At 40.7% G+C, this 20,914-nt stretch overlaps 2 protein-coding genes across 6 annotated transcripts in view; one reads left to right on the top strand and one right to left on the bottom strand.

Moving 5' to 3' along the window:
- hltf (helicase-like transcription factor) overlaps positions 1-6,296 on the bottom strand; it is a 17,310-nt gene extending 11,014 nt beyond the window's left edge. The window contains exons 1-13 of one of the 3 annotated variants that reach the window (XM_028565140.1): positions 6,212-6,296; positions 5,912-6,124; positions 4,248-4,450; positions 3,973-4,139; positions 3,493-3,635; positions 3,275-3,357; positions 2,199-2,270; positions 1,326-1,517; positions 935-1,009; positions 809-851; positions 645-720; positions 372-466; positions 190-237 (exon numbers count right to left, since the gene is read on the bottom strand). In XM_028565140.1, coding sequence (XP_028420941.1) covers positions 190-237; positions 372-466; positions 645-720; positions 809-851; positions 935-1,009; positions 1,326-1,517; positions 2,199-2,270; positions 3,275-3,357; positions 3,493-3,635; positions 3,973-4,139; positions 4,248-4,445 — 1,192 coding nt within the window. In that variant the 5' untranslated portion in view covers positions 4,446-4,450; positions 5,912-6,124; positions 6,212-6,296. Of the gene's footprint in view, positions 1-189; positions 238-371; positions 467-644; positions 721-808; positions 852-934; positions 1,010-1,325; positions 1,518-2,198; positions 2,271-3,274; positions 3,358-3,492; positions 3,636-3,972; positions 4,140-4,247; positions 4,451-5,094; positions 5,212-5,911; positions 6,125-6,211 lie in introns of those variants that run through there. The other 2 variants (XM_028565139.1, XM_028565141.1) reach the window with 2 other exon arrangements.
- On the top strand, positions 5,961-20,914 carry LOC114546388 (serine/threonine-protein kinase PAK 2). Of its 3 annotated transcripts, none has more exons than XM_028565143.1 (15): positions 5,961-6,345; positions 11,833-12,026; positions 12,122-12,228; positions 12,632-12,779; positions 12,872-12,888; positions 12,991-13,104; positions 13,332-13,464; positions 13,567-13,630; positions 15,022-15,070; positions 15,479-15,591; positions 15,758-15,875; positions 16,430-16,529; positions 16,668-16,864; positions 17,403-17,540; positions 18,891-20,914. In XM_028565143.1, the coding sequence occupies exons 2-15, from the start codon at positions 11,849-11,851 to the stop codon at positions 18,975-18,977; spliced, it is 1,563 nt and encodes a 520-aa protein (XP_028420944.1). In that variant the 5' UTR covers positions 5,961-6,345; positions 11,833-11,848; the 3' UTR covers positions 18,978-20,914. The 3 variants fall into 3 exon arrangements, with proteins under 3 accessions (XP_028420944.1, XP_028420943.1, XP_028420945.1); XM_028565142.1 differs by lacking the exon at positions 5,961-6,345 and adding an exon at positions 11,487-11,596; XM_028565144.1 differs by lacking the exon at positions 5,961-6,345 and adding an exon at positions 11,487-11,602.

The following is a 20,914-nucleotide window of genomic DNA, read 5'->3' as shown; positions in this document are numbered from 1 at the left end:
GTTCATTATAATGGTATAAAAGCTAAATTACAACAGCATTGAATTATGCCACCACCACTACAAAATAAATCAATTCACTGGCTTTTAAAAACAGTTGTCAAACTATGTCACAGATTGCTTTCAACATGCACATATTTTGACACCCACATATTATAGTGCACAAATACAAAGAGTTTCCTGGGCCTGTACCTTTAATAGGCTTTCGCTTGTTGGCTTTCTTCTTTCCTTTGCTTGTACCTTTAAGTGGAGAAGTCAGATAAAAATGTATGCAAGCCACAAAATCCATGGAAGGAGGCAAAACAAGCAAACAGCACGAACAGACATATACAAGTTAAAAGGTGATATATACAGAGATGACAATTAATTCTTACTGTTATCTGACTTGTCCGCTATCTCCACTATGTCTGCTGAGTCCACTATCTCCACTACGTCTGTCGTATTAACACAGATCACCTCCACCTGAGGACTGACAAAGGCATGAGCATATCAGATATATAGATGGACAGAAAAATGTATTGAAATATGTCCAGATGCAGTCATTTGCATTGTTGACTTTACACATGATTAAACTATGCCATGATAATAAAAAACACATCACTGACAATATAATCTGAGCACACCAAATTCAACTGAATCACACTTACAGGTGTGAGCATTGAGGACCAGCTGCTGACACTGAGACATTGCTCACTTCTGCTCTATCGCCTGCACTGCTGCCTTCTGAAACAAAGAGCCCACATCATCTCACCGGTCATGCTCTTTTTCTGAACATGAACAAGAAAGCTGATCTATTGAAAATTGTGATTACCTTGTAGTTTAGTTTTGGCTTTGATAGGTGAAGACCGCTCCTCCTGAACACAAGGAAACAACCACTTAACAATGGTCGAACACTAGTCAAAGACTGCATATTGTTTGAACACATTCACACGCTTACAAATGTCTCCACAGGCAGAGGCTTTCCATTGTGAAAGTTGGTGAGAATCAGAGCAATGGTTGTCAGAGTTTTCCCCTGGAAAACACAAACGGGGGGTTCAATGTTGATTCATGTCAGCTTACATAGCCGCAGCGTAAAGCCTCTTATTGGGGTAAATGTAGAAGAAAAAAAAGCTCTCTTTTCTGGAGAAAACGTGAATTTTGAGGTTAACATTTACAGCCTCATTTTCAACACATACATACAAAAACAAATTAAAGAAAATGTTCTCTACTGTATATAGTAACAAGCAACTGACCAAACATCTCATCATGAGTTAATGTATAAATAAACTTGCAATTCACCAATAACAATAATTTTTAACAGCAACAAAATCACATCAAGTGTTACTCACCAGTCCCATGTCATCTGCCAGTATTCCTCCACGGATTCTCTCTGGTATTTCTTTGGCAGAGAAACACGTGAGGCTGTTATAGTAGAGCTCGCCTCTCTTCTCCCAAAAGGGTGGCAGCGCAGATTTGTTCTCTCGAGCACACATCCAGGACAGTGCCTGCTTCTGGTGAGGCAGGAGAGGCGTACCCACAGACTGCAGAGAAATGAGAGCTGCATGTTCACATAGGCTGCATTAGGACAGTGATAGAAAAATATAGCAACAACTACTAAGGTGAAAAGCAGTTTCTCCAAAAACCGCACCAAGAAAGAAAAGGCAGAAAAGAAGAAATTAATACTTCTTGCATTCTGATGACATTATAAAGAAATAGGTCAAAAAATAATCTCACAATAAGAAAGAACATGCAATCATTAGTTATGTACATAATTGTAGTGAGAGTGGTAAGAAATACAAAATGAGACAAAATGCTGACCACAAACCGATACATAACATTAGGGCTGGGCGATATGGAGAAAATCAGATATCACGATATTCTTGACCAAATACCTCTATCGATATCGACAATTGGTGCTTTAACAAAATATCTTCACACTTAGATTTTAGATAATAATCATCAGTAATGTGGACATAATGTCTAAGTGGGGAAAAGGCAAATAATGGAACAGCTAGAACAGTCTGGTAAGTTCAGAAAATGACATCACTTTACTGTAATGCAGCCTTTAAAACCAGTAAAAGACAACACTTATGTCATATCACGATATTACAATATCCAAAATCTAAGACGATATCTAGTCTCATATCACGATATCGATATAATATCGATATACTGCCCAGCCCTACATAAAATGCAGACAGATAAACAGATCAAATACACACCTTGGCAGCTTCTTTCTCTCCATCTTTACTCTCCATCAAACCATCAAAGAGGTTGTCAAATGCATTCTTCAGCTGAAAGAAAAAAGGAATTACAACTGCTGACTTAAGCCTTATCTAAGTCTGTTTCACAATGTTTAAACATTTCTGCATGTATAGCCATTCCACGTTAACTGTTGGTCAAAATATAAGACAGCGTTATGTGGTTCATTTCAATTTTAAGGACTTTTTTTTAGCACTTTATTAAAAAGAGGGCTTTTTTCAAGGTATTCTAGTTGTTGTGGTTGTGGATATTTCTGTTGCCTGTTTGTATATTTCTGTTGCTGTTTCCTGTTTTGTATATTGATTGTGTATCATTCTGAGGATTGTTTATGTTTCGGTTTGGATCGTGTATTATTCTGCTGATGGTGTATGTTTCTGTTTTATTTTGGTAGTCTGGTTTTCTGTCTTGTCTAGTTTTACTTCCTGTGATTTCCCGCCTGTCTGATTGTCCTGCCCCGCCCTGATGCGTTTCACCTGCTGTATCACCGGTCCCTTGTTTGCTCGTTACCTCGGGTATTTAGCCTCTGTGTTCCCTTTGTCTTGCATCAGATCATTTTGTGTCTGTTCCTGTCCGTGTTTGCTCCAGTCTCTGAGTTATGTGTTCGTCTTCCCTGCGGTCTCTGTGCTCTCGTTTTGTTATTCAGCTGTTTCCCTTTTTGCGTTCTGGACTTAGTTTTTGCCTACCTCAGTTTGTACTCCTTGTGTAGTTTCTTGCATTTTAGCAATTTGGGATTCCTGTTGGTTTGTACCCTGGATTTTTGTGTTGGAAATAAATCTTCAAGCAACTAATCCTCAGCCTTCTCTCTGCATTTGGGTCCACCATTCCCTGCACCTCGTAACACTAGTACTTGATTTTCTCCCCTCAAAATTCCCTGAATACAGTAACTGATACCCGATAACGTGCTTTACATTAAATATCCAAAACATGTGAGCTTCCTAAACCGTTTTTGCTGCTTCCCTACCAACGTTACGTGATTGCTGTATAAACGCCATGCTATACCGTTAAATATTACATTAACTAAATTTAAGTAGATTACCTCCTGTGCAGTTAGTGGGATGGTCAATCCTTTTTTAGATGACATTGCACGAGCACCTTGACTAGACGATTTCTGATTTGTACCTGAACACACACACACACACACACATTAATGACTAAAAACTGACATTTCTAATGCAACAATGTAGCTACATGGTAAAGTGCGAGAAGTTTTCCATCAGGAGACGAGTGAGATCAGATGATTGAGGGTGTGTGTACCTGTTGCGCTGCTTCCACCTGTGTTCAGTTTATATCCGCGACGTGCCATGCCTTCAATCACAGCATTTTTGTTCTCTTCTTTCCCCCAAAAGGACAGCATCACTGGCATGGTAAATGTGTTTTTTGTCCCTGAGTGTACCACCCTGACACAGCAACGAGACAACAATATACACACAAACACAAAAATCACACACCGTTGGTATCCTACTGTAATGACGGTGAGCCTGAGCTCAAAGTTGATCTTAAAACCACCGAACAATAAAAATATGATATGAATAACAATAAAAAGTTGAATCAAATGCAGATATTTATGGAGAGAAGCGGTCAACTGAGGCAGCCATTTATGCCTACATTCAATGTTAGTCAGGTGTTAGTGCAGGCTTTGTAGGGTAACAATCCTTAAGATGGTGAGAAAAATTATTCTGACATTGAACATCTCAGCAGGGAATGACACTGACAGGTGATTAACAGTCTACTCACCCCTCTACTTTAGCCAAATTGTTGTCCATGACGTGGGCCATGGCTGCTGCCAGCTCCCGCTTGATGTGACCCACTTGGTTGCCATAAATGTTGGCGACCATCACTGCATTGCGGTCGTATGGATTCTCGGGCTGTCGCACTAAACCGACCATTTCCCCTTGATTCACCTGTAAAGAGTAAAACAGAGATGATTTTAAGGTGTCTCAATGTGGCGTTTCTGTGTTGTCTCCCTTGTGAATATGTGCACTAGAGGATTAAAGGTTACCGATCCTCACCACCCCTGTATAATATCTGAGGCCAACCACAGTGCCCTTCAGGTGGCCAAACAGCACGCTGCCATCTGCATCCGGCTCCTCAGACGCTGCAGCTCTGATGGCCTGGGAGAGGGTCTCTACATCGGCCTCATAGCGGTCCGTAAAGAGGTCCACCTCACTGTACCTGTCCAAGCCGAACCTCCACCTGCTGGAAAACATGACAGCTGGAGCACAGAGAGAGAGAGAGAGAGAGAGAGAGAGAGAGAGAGAGAGAGAGAGAGAGAGAGAGAGAGAAATGCATGCAGAATAAGACACAAACAGACAAAAAGGACATTTTGACAAACGTTTTGATAGATATGGAACAGTAGAGGAAAGCTTCAACTGACAACCCGTAAAAACAAACCAGTACTGTGGGTGCACAGAGATGGAGCTACAGGTATTATTATGTTTTATTTCTGTGGTTATAACCTTATTTTTTACAGTCCATGGTTGTAACTAAGGAGAAGGAGAAGTTGAACCAGTTACACACTTCTTACGCTAACAGTAACGTTAGACACATACCGTTAGGTTTATATGCAGGTAACGTTAACTAGCATAGGACTAACATTCGAAGTAAATGTTGCTAAATAGCAAAGCCAGCTAACCAAGTGTCCCACTCATATCTCCCTACAGGTTGATGAGCTAGCTAGCTATTTAACGTTAACCAGTCACATAGTTAACGTACATAAGATAGCGTAGCCTAATGTTAGCTAACGTTACTCAAAGAAAACTAACATTACACATAAAATTAAAACTGTTTGAAAAGCTAACGTTAGCTAAATAATTACAGACAGAATGTGAGATGTATATGTAATTAAAAATGTCGTACTATTTTCTCCTCCTCTTTCAAGAGTATTGTTTGGCGTTTTTGATGGGATGTTGTTGATATTTATGCTACTTTCTGATTGTAGATTAGGAAACGTCAAGAAAGATGCCGAGTGTAGAACTTCCGGTAGGAACCTCCTAAATAAATCCCTTGTTATGTGACATTTTATAATAACGCTACAAGTACACATTGTTGTGTGCACATTTGTTTATAGTTTGAAATGTAAATGAATAAATATTTATAAAAAATATAGTTGCTGCTGTCATTTCACATATGCTAGCTTTATTGGCCTGTAGGTAATGATGTGATCCAAAATTTGCATCTGAAACTTGTCGTTTTTAAACATAAGCAACATTCAGCCAGAAGTGCAAACATTCAAATTAAATATACATACATTTCATAATGGTACAGATAAACAAGAATATGAATTTAAATAAATAGAAATATTAATAACAATACAGCATTTATATTATACTTTAAAGAGTTTACTGTACATTTTGACTTATTTTATAGTGTTTAGAGATAATTTCAGAGTCCTAATATATTCTTTAAATTCACTAGCTACTTTTAAATTGGGTTTTGACTGTCGGAAAACTACAGGCAAGCTGAACGTCACCTCAGGTTTTGGGAGACTGTAATCTTTATTTTCACAATATTCTGGCCTTGTAAAGACAAAACATCATGAGTTTACAGTTTATCATGAAAATAATGAATGGAGTAATCAATAACGAAAATAATAATGTGCCCCTATCATTGATGTAACACATTGGCTTAAAAAAAGAAAATATATATATTATTTTTATTCTGAAATCAAAGTCACCTTGTTTCCGGTGTGTGTCCGTCTACTTTTACAGTCCGACGTAGTGCATACAGTGCACAGCATTGGTGCAAAGCGGTAGCTTTTTGCCAACAACACGCACTTTACGCGCTCTCTGCGTTTTGTCCGGTTTTGTCCAATGAGCGCTACGGAAGCCGTGTGGTTCAGATTCCTCTGTTTGTTTTTACGACGTTCCGCTTCATCCACGCCAGGTTCCTCCCCGGGCCAAGCAAAGAGACAGTATTATTGGGGGAGAGAGACAGGATTAACGTGTGTGATTAAAAACGATAACGTTTTTCTCACCTCCAGGGAAGTTTTTGAAATCTCAGCGTCAAATCCGGGCTTTAAACGGAGTCAAAAATCAGCAGAGACGGGGCGGAGTTTCGGGACTTTTAGCCAGAGTGCGGTTGATTTTTTTTTGCTGTTGACAGCAACCGGTAAGTTTACATTTGCTCATTCAACACAGCCAATCAATCAATCTTACATAAAAATGGATTCTTTGGTAATAGTTTTGTTACTACATACTTTATTTTGGCACAAGAAGCAGTCAGACTGAGTGGCTTCTTCTATAACTGTGGAGGAGACACTTTTCTAGTCTCCTTAGGAGATAAAAAGTAAAAAGTAGGCTACAGCAGTCACGAGATCCAGATCCTAGTGTTAGTGGGTATTGTGGCTTGCTTTCTTTTAAATTCAAACCATAGTATGATAGTCTACGGGGACTCTATAGTATTGTAATAACACATAACACACACATCTGTAATAACAGCCAATGGAGTCAGGGCCTACTTTACTGAAATGGACCTGTGAATATCTGAAAGCAGTTCAGAAGCTGGTTTAATAAAAGGTAATTGAATAAAGCAGAAGACGCTTGTAAAACGTGTGTTTCAAAGAATTCATTTTCATGTAAGATTGGCTATCACTTCATGTTATTCTGTGCAACAATGTACAACATTCATACAGTATAATGTCTGTGTAGCTACACATTTGTTTGTATGTTTACAGCTCAGGGTTTTGCAATGATCACCTCTGCAAAAGCAGCAGTAAACTGGCTAGATGTAATGTATAGTTCTCTAAATAATTGTCCCTACGTTTAGTTGCTTACCACCTGTGCTACCTACTAAATGTTTTTACCTGCAAACAACCACAAGGACACCAGACGTGTACTCCTGGTGTGGAGAAGGCTTTTAACAGCATTTAGACCTTCATGTAGCTAGAATGTGACTGGGGAAGTTTGGACTCATGCCTTCTAGGCAGATGCAGGGCCTTAGCTATGACCTTGTCTGCAACTGCTACATATCAGTGTATATATCTGTGACTGTGATTCCTCAGTCCAGACTGGTAATCCTGCGCCTACACTGGTTCAGTCATTCATGCCCTAGAACCTGAGTCCTGAGCTTGGTTTTGTACCTTGTACAAACTTTAGTGCAACCTGGGACTTCACGTTGCCAGGTTGGTAATTTGATTCGTCAAAATGTTGACACAGGGGTGGGGCAGCTGTTGGAATAACAGGATAAGGTGTTCAAGTGTGGGTGCGCAGCTGGGCTGTGTGTTTACGCCTCATTCACGGCCAGACCTATAATCAGTGAAGTGAACTGTAGAGGGAGTGTGAGTGCACATATATATAGTACAAATGTGTGTGTGTGTGTGTGTGTCTGTGTTTCTGTGTGAGTGAATGAAGTGTTTGTGTGTGTGTGTGTGTCGGCTTCATCACTCCTTCCAGGAAGTCCTCCGCAGAATTTCCTTTTATAGAAGCCGAATACAAAAGGCCTGCTGTCCACTTCCTGTAAACAGCTCGGTGGCTGTGTTTGCTGCGCTCTGGTTGGCCGGCCCGGTCCTGTGACCCTCTGGGGCTCGGGGAGTTCCAGGATGAGGAAGTGGGCTTCCCTTGATGGCGGCCAGCCACAGGGAATAGAAAGTGCTCTGATGCAGCGAGAGAGCACAGAATGAGGAATAGAAATGATAAAGCCAGAGGGATGTGACAGGCTCTGAGGCACAGCGATGATGAAAAGAGAGCTTCTGTGAATTGAGAACAGATGAGAGATGCAGTTGGATGCTGTCTGGATATGAAAAAGTCTATGTGGTTAGCAAGCATGCAGAGTTTGAGGGAAGGAATTAGAAAAAAATAAAAGCATGGAGAGAGGAATGTGAAGGAAAAGTGCAGCCTGCAATTAAAAGTGGAACATATCCACATCAATAGAGCTAAAACGATTAGGAATAAAATAAACGCCAAACATTGCCATGCTAGTTCCAGCATAAAATGAGAGAATTTTTCAGAAAAAATAATGGTCAAATGAATCAATAATGTAACTATGTAACCAATAACTATTTTGATATCTTAACTAGGGTCTAGGGTATCTGCAGAGACAAAATTGACATCTGTACAGCAGCTGCCTCACTGAGTGAAACTCACTGAGATAAAAACTGTAAATTGCACCAAGACCACATTATGCACCAAGGATTGCTGTGAGGCCAAACATGTAGTCAGTGTCTCATTGTAACTGAATGCATGTAAATGCTTTTCTCTATTTCATATCCATATTGTATGTATAATAAAGGAAAGCAAGCAACAGTTCACATTTCTGAAGCTGTAACCACCAATCTTTGGCCTTTGTACTTGATAAATGGCTTAAAGGAATAGTTTTTGGGAAATATGCACATTTTGCTTTTTTTGCCAAGAGTTAGATTAGAAGATCAATATGATATATATCTGAAGCTAGCAGGCAGGGTTACCTTAGCTTAGCATTAAGACTGGAAATAGTTAGTTAGCTTGGCCCTGTTTGAAGCCAGTAACTTAGCACAGCAACATAGCCCGGCACACGTTAGAGGCAGAATTGTTTTTTTTTTTTTTAAACACTTTTCTTGCTGTGTTTTTGGGTTAAGCTAAGCTAACCGGCTTCTGACTCCAGCTAGTATGGATCTTCTCCTCTAACTCTTGGCAAGAAACAATATTTCCCAAAATGTCCCAAAATTAAATTAATGATTAAGCCATGATCTCTGCTAACAATTTAGCTAATTCATCCATTAATCATGTAGGTAGTGCTAGGGTGTGTGCAGTAATAGAAACACACAAGCATGTAGCCTGCAGTACTGGTTGCTGATATGTTCACCTGGCTGCACCCCTCAAAGTTGTTTTTGCTGCGCTCAGTAAGCTTAGCTCGAAGCTACATAAAAGATGTTCCAAGTCTTCACAATGGCGCCCCTGTTGGCATTGGAAATGTGTGTTTTAGGGCAGGGAACGAGGAGGAGCGTGTGTATATGTGTGTAGACAGGAGAACACGCCCAAGCCCTGTAGCTATGGAATTCCTAGTGAGAGACAACTTGTCTCAGCCTAGCCAGCCAGCCCCTAACATTCAGTCCAACACACACACAGACACACACAAACACACACACACACACACTGACTTAGAAAATGCACATTAAGGCTGGACTGGGTCTAATTTTATCCTGCCCGGGCAAGAATACACTTGTCCCATCCAAGATCGCTGAGGAATGAGGCCGCCTGCTAAGACCTGCCTTTAGAAGAGAAAAGAGGGGTAAGGAAACTGTGAGAGCTAAGTAGATAAAGGAGCACTGGAGAAAGAGGTGCATACACTTGCTGGGAATACAACAGTTGTTATTGTTTCCTTGGTCTTCTGTAGGACGCAGAAGAGGAAACAAACAGGTGAGTATTTAGCATCTTTTATGGATGAGACAAAGGTATTGAAAAGGTTTTTGTGGGCGTAAAGAGAGCTAGAGGACTGTTCCATGTTCTGTAGGGGGGACTAGCTCATTGGGTGGTGTTTTTATAATGATGTGCCACATTGGAAAATGTTAGGTTTGATCAGCTTACATGATATAAGTTGCCACTTTAGGTAGCTCACAGCCATCCTGTGATTCAAAATCATTGCACAGTAGTCAAGTCAACTGTATTGTCAATTCTGCAATATGTGCCTGACATACAGAGGAATCGAAAATAAGTTACTATCCGACCCACGGTGCAATAAGGACAGGTACAACACGTATAATATACAAAGATACATAAAGATACAAAGATAAGTAATATATATATAATTATAAAGATTAGTAATATATACAGGTAATATACAATAATACATTCTAAATAGTGCAAATGTAATGCAAAAACAAAGTACAGTATACAGTATAGAAAACTAAAGTTATTGAAAATGTGCTATATAAAAGGAAGAGTTCAGTAGAGTCAGTAGCAGTGATAGCTAGGATAGCTTCCATCATAAAGCATCTGACTTACAGTACAATGAATGTTTCAGAAATGATGCAGGGAGGGGAATCATTTATCCTTGAGGCAAGTTAGTGCTGATGTGTCTTCAGCTAAGGGCCTAAGGACTCTCTCGCTTTGTGTGAAAGGGCTTTTTCGATTACCTTAAAGGCCTAACGTGTGTGTTGGTTAATGTGTTAAGGACAAGAGTCTGTATCAAGATAACTTCACAGGTTTAAGGTTCATTAATTGCCATTATACAACTTAGGGTTGCACAACAAAAAGCAGTTGTAGTCCCTTTATGCTACTAAAATGGCTGGAATCTTAACATAAAAAATTTGGCAAATTGTCCATCAACTTTGACTACCTTTGAACACCAAGCATCCCCGATGCAAACATAGAGTCCGCCTCCCCTCGTCCCACCAGAGTCCTGTGCTCTGTCGGCGCAGAACGCGGTCTGCCCGTCAAGGGACAGTAACAGTACGATCCGGTTGCGCGATGGAGCCAGGTTTCTGCAAGTCTCAGTTTTCCTGATTTAACTTATTTCATGGTGTTTTGTATCAGAGGGGAATCATGTTAGCAGAGCTGTTTCAGGAGGAGTATTTATGTGTGAAGAAGAGGTCATAGGCATACCCACTATACCTGAGCCACGTCTGTTATCCGGGTTTAATATGTGGTGTGTCATTGGCGGTCAGACACAGGAAGTGAGGAAACCTTTGTTTGCTTCCTGTTTCCCGTCTGTGATGTCACCGAGAATGCAGGATGCAGCTCAGAGTCGATCAAATTGCTTGCAAGCTCTGCAAGACTGTTAGAGAGGTGTGTGAGTGTGAGTGTGCGTGTGCATGTAATTTCATTATATTAGGGTAATGGATAAAAAGAGTGTTTACTGTGGTGGAAGAAGTACTCACATTAAGAATCAGTACATCAGTGTTAAAATACTAAATTATGAGTAAATATCCTTTTATTCACAATCCAACTTAATATGCCAAAAACAAGCCAACAAGATTGGAAACCACGGGTTTAATATACAACAATGCATTATATTTTAGAACCTTATCATATGTAGTGGAGTGAAAGTATGAAGTAGCATGAAATGAAGTACTGCAATTTTGCAATACTGCAAAATTCCCTAAGTACAGTACTTGACTGTTGTCTTCATTGTGTTACTGAGGTTTTCACACTATCCAGTTCAGTTGTCCTCCTTTCTGAGCTGTTTGTCTTTTCACTCCTCTCCATTTAGCTCCAGTTGTCATACCATTCTAAGGCTCTCTCTAACTCTTAGACACTCCTCTTTTCTCTCTCTCTCTCTCTCTCTCTCTCTCTCTGCCCCTTTTCCTTCCTCATTAATGCGTAACCGTGAACAAGACTCAACACGTCACTTTGCCCATTCAGCGTTGCTTCCTGTTCACACTCTCTGTTCCCTTCGCTCCAACGCGGTGCTGACCCACAGATTGTGGCATGGATGGATTAGTTAGGTCTGTGTGAGTTTTCCTTTATTTGTTGTTGAGTTGTTTCTTTCTCTGTGTAATGTAGGCTAAGCTACTCTTGATTTACAGCCGTTTCTCAGTAGCATTTGTATAGCTAACATGTATAGCTTTGACTAGCATTGTGAAATATGAAAAAAAAAAACAGGAAGAAGTGATACCAGTGACTGAGCGTGCAACTGACTTACTCTATTTCTTGTATGCATTGTCTCATCCTGTCCGTTCAGGTGTACGTGTGTGTAGATGTGTGACAGCGGAGTGTGTGAGGACAAGCCCCCCGCCCCCCCTGTCAGGATGAGCAGCCAAGGAGGAGGAGCCAAGGACCCCCAGTCGGCCAATCACAACTCTCGGCCACTGCCGTCCGTACCGGAGGAAAGGAAGTCAAGAAATAAGATAATCTCAATGTTTGCCCCTGAGAAAGGTGAGAGATCACAGACATTTACGTAGACACACAAAAGTGCAACAAAAAACACACGCACTGCAGCGGATGACCAACACGTTGACCCTTTATTGCAGGAGGCAGGAAGAAGGACCGCGACAAGGACAGGCCCGAGATCTCCTCCCCCTCAGACTTTGAACACACCATCCATGTGGGTTTTGATTCTGTCACTGGAGAGTTTACTGTAAGTATCTAACCTTAAATTAATAATGTGCAATGTGCTTGTTTATAATTGGGACATTTTACAGACCAGAATTTGGCTTACTGCACCATTTAAACTTCTAACATTTTGGAAATACACTTATTTTCTTTCTTGCTGAGAGTTAGATGAGAAAATTGACGTCGCTCTCATGTCTGTACACTAAATGTGTAGCTCGCCTCGAACCAATTAGCTTAGCTTAGCATTAGGACTGGAAACAGAGGTAAACAGCTAGACTGGCTCTTTCCAAAGTCTCACTAATGTCCAGCCACATATGTACCATATAGACATGAGAATTATATAAATGTACTCATTTAACTCTTAAAGTGTATTTTATGGGTAGATCTCTGTATAGGTTTTTTACATGTGTGTTTGTGTGTTTGTCCAGGGCATGCCGGAGCAGTGGGCCCGTCTCCTACAGACCTCCAACATCAGTAAATCAGAACAGAAACAGAATCCTCAGGCCGTCCTCGACATTCTGAAGTTCTACGACTCCACCAGTGGAAAACAGAAATACCTCAGTTTTTCCGCCTCGGGTCAGTTTTATTTAGCTGCAGAGATAAATCAAAGTTTAATGTTGCAACTGTGAAGACTAACTCATCTGTCCTTACGCTTTTATCTCTTTCAGATAAAGACTCGCAGTCGGTGAGGAGTTCATTGATCACTTCAACTCTCATTCATAACATTAAATTGAATACATTCAGCAGTTTCTGACTGTCCCTAATCTACGTATGTTTGCTGTTGCAGTCAGGCAAGCAGGGTTCCGCGACCTCTCCATCAGGTGGAAAGGATGGAGACGATGATGAAGATGATGACACACCACCTCCAATTGTGGCACCGCGGCCGGAACACACAAAATCAGTGAGTCAAGATAAAATGATTGTGATGCGTTGCTTTTAAAAACTTTAAAAATACAATACTATTTGATAGTATGCCCTTTGTTGATACTGGTTCACAGAGATACATTTAGTCTTTATGACTTTAAAGTAAGCTGAATATCCAATCAGCAAATTTACAAGCAGCTAAAAATAAGAAGGGGCAAATCACCCCAGGTCAGTATGCCTGAATTTGTTCCTGTGTTCGGTCAGATGTACACGAGGTCGGTGATAGACCCACTCCCAGCTCCAGAGTTAGACGGCGCCTCTAAGGCAGGCGACAAACAGAAGAAGAAGGGAGGAGGAGGAGGCAAAATGACTGACGAGGAGATCATGGAGAAACTCAGTATGTAAAACACACACGCAGATACCCACCAGAAATGACAAATCGCGGGCAGAGTCGCATCTATTTTTGGATCCAGTAGAGCTGACTATTTTTTTCTCCTAGGAACGATTGTCAGCATTGGAGATCCTAAGAAGAAATACACCCGCTATGAGAAGATCGGCCAGGGGTGAGTCAGAATTCAGGATAATTTGAACACTGAAAATGTTTTTATGGAAGTTGTTTATTTGGTTGCTAGTCCAAACAGACAAAAAGGAGAAGGTTGTAACAGTTTTTTTTATGATTGCTAAACGACAGTGGTCACAACTGAAGCTACACGTGCAAAACTCTAACCACAGTCTGCACTACCAACAGTCACCTGAACTAAACCGTTCACATAACACACACCGTCACTCAGAACACACTGAGAGTAAAAACACTAGCATAAAACACCAATACACAAATTAGAAACTTTTCATCTTTAAAGTTTCAATAATTAGTTTTTTTAAGATCATTTTTTAGGCCTTTATTGACAAGACAGCTGAAGAAATGAAATGGGAGAGAGAGGGAACGACATGCAGCGAAGGGCCGCAGGTCGGAGTCGAACCCGGGCCCGCTACGTCAAGGAGTAAACCTCGATACATGGGCGCCTGCTCTACCAGCTGAGCTATTTGGGCGCCTGCAGTTTCAATCATTTTAGTGACTTCACACCTATCAATAGTTTATTTAAAAAAAAGAGTGAAATTCTTTCAAGTGAACATTTTTATTTTATAACATACCAGTTTTTGTAGTAAAGAAAAAGGAATGAAAATCAGCAGTGTGCTTCAATAGATATAATTTTATTTTGCCTGTAATAGTTTATGTAATGACTGGAAAAAAAGTTCAAAGCTAGAGGTACGTAATAACAAAGAACATTGGATGTCCTGGCTTGCCATGCACCTGCCTCATCTCTAAATACAAAGTAATCTGGTGTTTCCATTTCTTCCACCTCCATTACTTTCTGAAAAACAGTAAATGTGCAGTTTTACTGTAGTAAAGGTAGTTTTTTTTCACTTTTTTTATAGCTGTGTCATCTTACCTGGACATATTGGTATCGTTGCTCTTTTACCTGTTCACTGTTTCTCTCGAACAGTATAGTGTATAACTGATTCATTCTTATTTGGTGTTTCTTTATTTCCAAAAAAGGCTTTCTGAGCTTTCCCTATATATATACAGTATGTGTTCGCTAACCGGTCTTCCAGTTGAAATTGCAATCAGCAGTGTTTGAAATACAGGCTGAAATCCATTGTGTTTTGAATGTGTGGTTAAGAGTTTTGACAGCAGTGTGTTAGCATTTGAACAAAGTGCTTTAAATCCACAGTGTTGTGCAGGTTGTGGTTAAAGTCATGAGATAAATGTGTAGAGTTCTGAAAACTGTGTTCAAGCAATGAAAAACTAACTAGAGTTTGGTCCATATGAACTGCTGCTCTGCAGACTGTAGTTAGAGTTTTGTACATGTAGCTCCAGCCCCCACTGTTGTTTAGCATTCGGAAAAAAAAAACTGTAAAGGTTATTTCACTTCTTACTGTTTCTTACTTTCAGGGCATCTGGCACAGTTTACACGGCCATAGATGTTGCCACAGGACAAGAGGTAAGGTTACTTCTTCCTGTGTCCTTCTTTGCCTCTGCAAAAATGACCCAAACATCATTGGTAGGGTTGAAGCAATGGAAAGTAACTGAAAGAAATCACTGTTGGTTGAAGTGCTGATTCTGTTAAATTATTGTGATAGTTTAGGGAAGGCTTCTTTGTTTCAATACAGATATTTTGCATTTGTTATTTTATATACTACAGAAACCTATCAAAGGTACCAAAACGTATCTATCTAAAATATCTATGTTTTCTCTTGGCAGCTTCCAAATTTGACAGTCCAAATTTCAACAAGTTAAAAGTATGCCTACGGTATAGACTAGTGGCAAGTTAATTAGTTGTACCTTGCAATTACCCATAAAGCTTGCGTGTATAGGCTGTACCACTTTTACAGGATGTTGTGTTCTGCAGGTGGCCATCAAACAGATCAACTTGCAGAAGCAGCCGAAGAAAGAGCTGATTATCAATGAGATCCTGGTCATGAAGGAGATGAAGAACCCCAACATTGTCAACTTCGTAGATAGGTAACACTGACCTAACACATACAGTACAGACAGACCTACAGCACACATCCACAGCACCAACTGTAAGTCGACTGCTTTGTGGATTTGACTGTGTGTGTGTGTGTGTGTGTGTGTGTGTGTGTGTGTGTGTGTGTGTGTGTGTGTGTGCGCGCGCATGCTTTTTTAGTTTCCTCGTGGGAGACGAGCTTTTCGTGGTGATGGAGTACCTGGCTGGTGGCTCCCTAACTGATGTTGTGACAGAGACGTGCATGGACGAGGCTCAGATCGCCGCCGTCTGCAGAGAGGTAGGATTTTTCAGATTTTTCAAATTTTTCAGATTTTTCAGGCTTTTCAGACAACTGAGCCTCGTGGTTAAAAAAAAAAAAAAAAAAAACTATAAAGCATCAGTGAAAGCCAGTAAAAGCACCTGTGTCACATAATCCAAGTCTCGCATATTACTACAATCAGACAGTATGACCCACTTACATCCTCTCATGTGAGCTTTTGGATCATTTATTGACCAGAGCCCGTATCTATCACGTGTCTTGTAAGAGTTACTTACCAAAATGTATTGTGTGCATCCTTGAGATCTAACAAACGTGATAAATTAATTTCCTTCCTCATAAAACATTTGCAAAGCCGATTTGTAATAAATGTTTAAAAATGGAATAGTTCACATCCATGTTTACAAGCTTGCAGTCTTCTTTGTCTCTTCCCTGCATATTGCTGTGTTCCGTTGCGCATTACTGTCACCTGTCGGTCAGCCGAATAGTGTGATAAGATTGGCAGGAATGTGTATAGCGTCACATGTGTGCTTGTGCTTTTGGGGATCCTAACCTTCCTCCCTCTCTGCGTCCAGGTCCTCCAGGCTCTGGAGTTTCTTCATGCCAACCAGGTCATCCACAGAGACATCAAGAGTGACAACGTATTGCTGGGGATGGACGGATCGGTCAAACTCAGTAAGGGAGAGCACTCGCATATATCTAACTGAATACTATTGCCACACTTCTTCTTTTTTTCATTTGCAGGTTTACTTTTAATCTTAACTGTGGGATCACAAATACATTGATCTCAACAATTCCTTTCTCTCTTTGCAGCCGACTTCGGCTTCTGCGCCCAGATCACGCCCGAGCAGAGCAAACGCAGCACCATGGTGGGAACCCCGTACTGGATGGCTCCAGAGGTGGTTACCAGGAAAGCCTACGGGCCCAAAGTGGACATTTGGTCTTTGGGGATTATGGCCATAGAGATGGTGGAGGGAGAGCCTCCATATCTCAACGAGAACCCTCTCAGGGTGAGTGTGTGCGGGGAGAAAGAATGGCCAGGTGGCGGCCATTTTGGTGTTTGGTGGCATGTAGCAATTATTTTCAGTTGGTTATGTAATTAGTCTTTTAGTTTAAAACATTTCAGAAAAAAGCCCTTGGACAGAACCAGGCTTTTTTCACCTGTTCCCAGGCTTTGTGCTAAGCTAAGCTAACTGGCTGTAGATTCTTATTTATATATTTATTTATTGGACAGATCTGAGCGTGGTATTGATCTTGTCATCTAACTCTAGTCAAGGAAGCAATAAACATATTTTCCAAAATGTCAGAACTTTTTCTTAACTTCCAATGGGAAAAGTAGTCCATAGTTCAGTTTCAGATTTTTCTATCGACGTTTCAGTGTCCCCATTGTGATCATGAATTATCACATTTGATCATTAGTATTAACAAAAGGGCTGAAAAAAATGGAATCTGTCAGATGTTAGCAAACGTCTTTAAAGGAATGAATGTTGAAATGCTTAAAGATTATATTATACTGCTTTTCTCAACTTGATATTGTGCTCGTCTTAGGCATTGTATTTAATCGCCACCAATGGGACTCCGGAGCTGCAGAGTCCAGAGAAGCTGTCTCCTGTCTTTAGATCCTTCCTGACCCGCTGTCTGGAGATGGACGTGGAGAAAAGAGGATCAGGCAGAGAACTGCTGCAGGTAGAAAAGACCTACACCTTTAATTTATGAATATATCCCTCTTAATCTACAGATGGTTTTCTCAATTAATCGTTTTAATAGCCTAGAAATCTAGATGCACCCTAGCGGCAGCAAATTTAATTTGCAGCCAAGGGGTTCTAGGCAGTCTCCGTTGGCTTGCGAGCTGGAAAAACCAAACTCTGGTCAGGCCAATCACATCATGTATAGAGTCAGTGGGCGGGGCTTATGGTTGCTGCTGCGGAGAACAGCGATCTTCTGGAAGACTTGGAGTTAAGCTTTTCTTTGAGAAAAGAACAAAGAACGGCACAGAAATCATTCTTAAAAAAAGGAAGATGTGTTCGGAGTTTTGCCGACCGGATACGGCAAAAGTTTAATCTATCAACTAGCTCTGCTACCTTCTTCGTTGCTCTGCCTGGTATTAGCGCTATCCTATTGCGTGTAGAGGGAATTTGAAAGACAACCGTTTATCCCGCCCCTCGGATTGAGCCCTGCCAATGGTGAGTTCCCAGACTCAACATCTTGATGTGGGTCTGGCTTGTCAGGCTATCGTTTTAACTGTTTATTGTCTTGATTATTTTCTAAGAAATGTCAGAAATAGCAAGACAATGCCCAGTCGGATTTCTTAGGCCCTGTTTACACGAATATGCTCGCGGGTGAAAACTTAAATTTTTATCAGATGTGCCTTTTGTTTAGACGCCGACGCCGTTTTTGGGGCTTAAAAACAGAAAAAAAGTGAAACTACCCTCCAGAGTGGAAATCTTAAAAACGCTCCACCATCGCGTTCCCGTCTCAAGGGTAAAAACGCACTTGTGTGTGTGTGTGTGTGTGTGTGTGTGTGTGTGTGTGTGTGTGTGTGTGTGTGTGTGTGTGTGTGTGTGTGCGTGCATTGTTTGGAGCAATAACTCCACTTCCTCATCTGTCCAGACAAAATTGTCAGCTTTTGTTGTTTGCTTCCCGCTACTAGAGAGAGAAGTAGAAGGAAGGTTCTATGCAGGCGCACTGACTTGGTGGTGTTGTGTGGCAGTGCATCACATTACCACCTAGCCGCCTGGTGTGCATACTACATCGAATTTCACACGCCTTTGCGTCACCATATGCACACAGATTTCCCCCCCAAAACGCTCGTCTAAACGCGGAATAAAAAGTGAGAACGCAACGCCACTTTTGCGTTTTCTCTTCAGATCATTTCCGTCTAAACATAGCCTCAGAGTCCAAGATGACATGTTTTGTCCAATCCACAGCCCCAAATCCCTGTGCACACATTTTTCAGAGTTAATCCCAAAAATGTAGTTAATTCCGCAACTTATTATTATGTTTCATGTGTGCACTTCTTTTTCCGTCTGTCTGTAGCACCCATTCCTGAAGCTGGCCAAGCCTCTGTCCAGCCTCACCCCGCTCATCCTGGCAGCCAAGGAGGCCATGAGGAGCAACCGCTAAATCCCAGTCTCTAAGGACTATAAGAGCTGACACCAGTGGCACCCAAACCAGCCGGCAACTTCTACTGGTCTCCGTTTGATGACTGTCAGCACCCTGCTAGTGTTTGTGTTTCTTCAAAGGGTCACAACATGCTTCTCCACTCCTCCCAGTGTTTTTTTGTACTGATGCCAGATTTATCTTACAGCCATAATGGCTTTTCTATTTGTTGCAGCCAGAGCATGTGTGTGTTGTTGATGTTGACGATGGTTACTACATTATGCATATCAGGAATGCAATTGCAAAGGTTCAAGACTCTTTGCACACTGACGGCCATATTCACAAAGGATCTTATCCCTCAGAGGCGTTTTTTTTGTTTGAATAGATGGCGAAGTTCTTCAGGCCTGCAAAATGCATTTGTACAAGGAGTGGTGAGTTGTGCAAATCATCATCTCTGGTTTTACTGGATTGTTTTAAATTGGCCAGTGAGCTGATCTTAATTTTATCGCCGGCCATTAAAATGTCCTTTTTATTAGTTGTTTGTCATATTTTGTTGGCCGGTAGTGACTTACTGTAGGAGCCCTTTAGACTTAAAGTTTGGACAATCGCATTCTTTATTTTTAGTGTCCTCTCACTCGGCCAGTTAGGAGCTGAAAATTAAATTCTTTTGTATTAGATAAAAGTTTTATGACATTTGCGACCTTCTTCGTTGAGAGAATGTTTGTGTCGAGAGGCTGGAACCTTTGCAACTGGTTTCCATGGTTGCTGTTGCTATGGTGGTTACACATGTGCGTCCTGAAAGTTTTGTAAGTGACATGGAAAACTAAAGTGTACCAAATACTGTGCTGGACTGTGGCTCACAGCATGGGACAGTGCAGTCTTTGTGCCCTGGGAAAGCCAAATCAGTGTGTCCGTTTGACCCTGTGTCTCACTGAAAATGTCACCATTCTATTAAAAAGGAATGGGATTCTAGTTTCTGTACATGAAACTTTTTTAATTTTATAATGGTAGATAAAAAAAGGCCCATATATTTTTCTGTTGTGGGTTTCCACCCTCTGGTGGCAGCTTCGGGTTTTACCAAGCACCAACATTTTCATTAACACTCCAACTTTACACACCTCTGCTATCAAACTCTCTGTGCAGGCTCTTCTACAAACTATGCAAACCCGTCTGAACACTCTGATGTTTAAAGCCACATTTCTATCACTATGATGTTTCTTCTAGATGTTCTGTTTGTCTTTAGGTGTGCCTTTTGCAATAGACGCCTTACTGTCGGTGTGTTGGTGTGAGTACAACACAAAGACTGGATGAAATTGTCTGAATGTGTTAAACTGGAGGAAGACTTTGCATTATTTTTGTATATTATGTATTGGTGATGTCCTGGATTTTTAACAGCTTTTAAAAAGTATGTATATCATTGTTTTATATTTGTTACTAACACAACAGAAGGCAAATTAGTTTTTTTTGTTTTTTTTGTGTACCAATTCATTCTCAGTTCCCTGAACTGTGTAATTATGGCCTTCAAACCATAAATTGTATTGACAGGCCTAAGACAATCGGGTCAAGCAGTATTAGGAAATGATTGTTTTAACCTGCTTGGAGTATCAAATGAGATTGGTTTATACCAGCATTTTTCCAGCATGATTAGACAATCACTAGAAAGCTTTAAAAACATTGAATAAATGTGCCTTTAACAGATACATGATGCAGTAAAACCCACACGAATGGTACTCAACAGGTTGACACACACATACTGAGTACTTGCGAATACTATTTACAGGCTGGAAATACACTGTTATGTTGCTTTTGACCAGAACACACATTCCAGTTATACATGTAATATGAATATTCGAATAGTGTAAAATGAATGTGTTATTGTTAATCATGAAACCAACAACTTCTGGCATTGAATATCATCCAAGCAGTATGTAAATTATTATTAAAGGTGGACCTTAACAGGC

The sequence above is a fragment of the Perca flavescens genome, chromosome 20 (genome assembly GCF_004354835.1).
Source record: "Perca flavescens isolate YP-PL-M2 chromosome 20, PFLA_1.0, whole genome shotgun sequence".
NCBI classification, from domain to species: Eukaryota; Metazoa; Chordata; class Actinopteri; order Perciformes; family Percidae; genus Perca; species Perca flavescens.
This window is presented reverse-complemented; position numbering and strand designations above follow the sequence as displayed.

Bases quoted from the DNA above. Each gene is read 5' to 3' on its own strand.
- LOC114546388 (XM_028565143.1), top strand. From the start codon at position 11,849: ATGTGTGACAGCGGAGTGTGTGAGGACAAGCCCCCCGCCCCCCCTGTC. The intron at 12,229-12,631 runs GTAAGTATCTAA...GTGTTTGTCCAG, and splicing joins CTGTCACTGGAGAGTTTACT to GGCATGCCGGAGCAGTGGGC. The intron at 15,876-16,429 runs GTAGGATTTTTC...CTCTGCGTCCAG, and splicing joins TCGCCGCCGTCTGCAGAGAG to GTCCTCCAGGCTCTGGAGTT.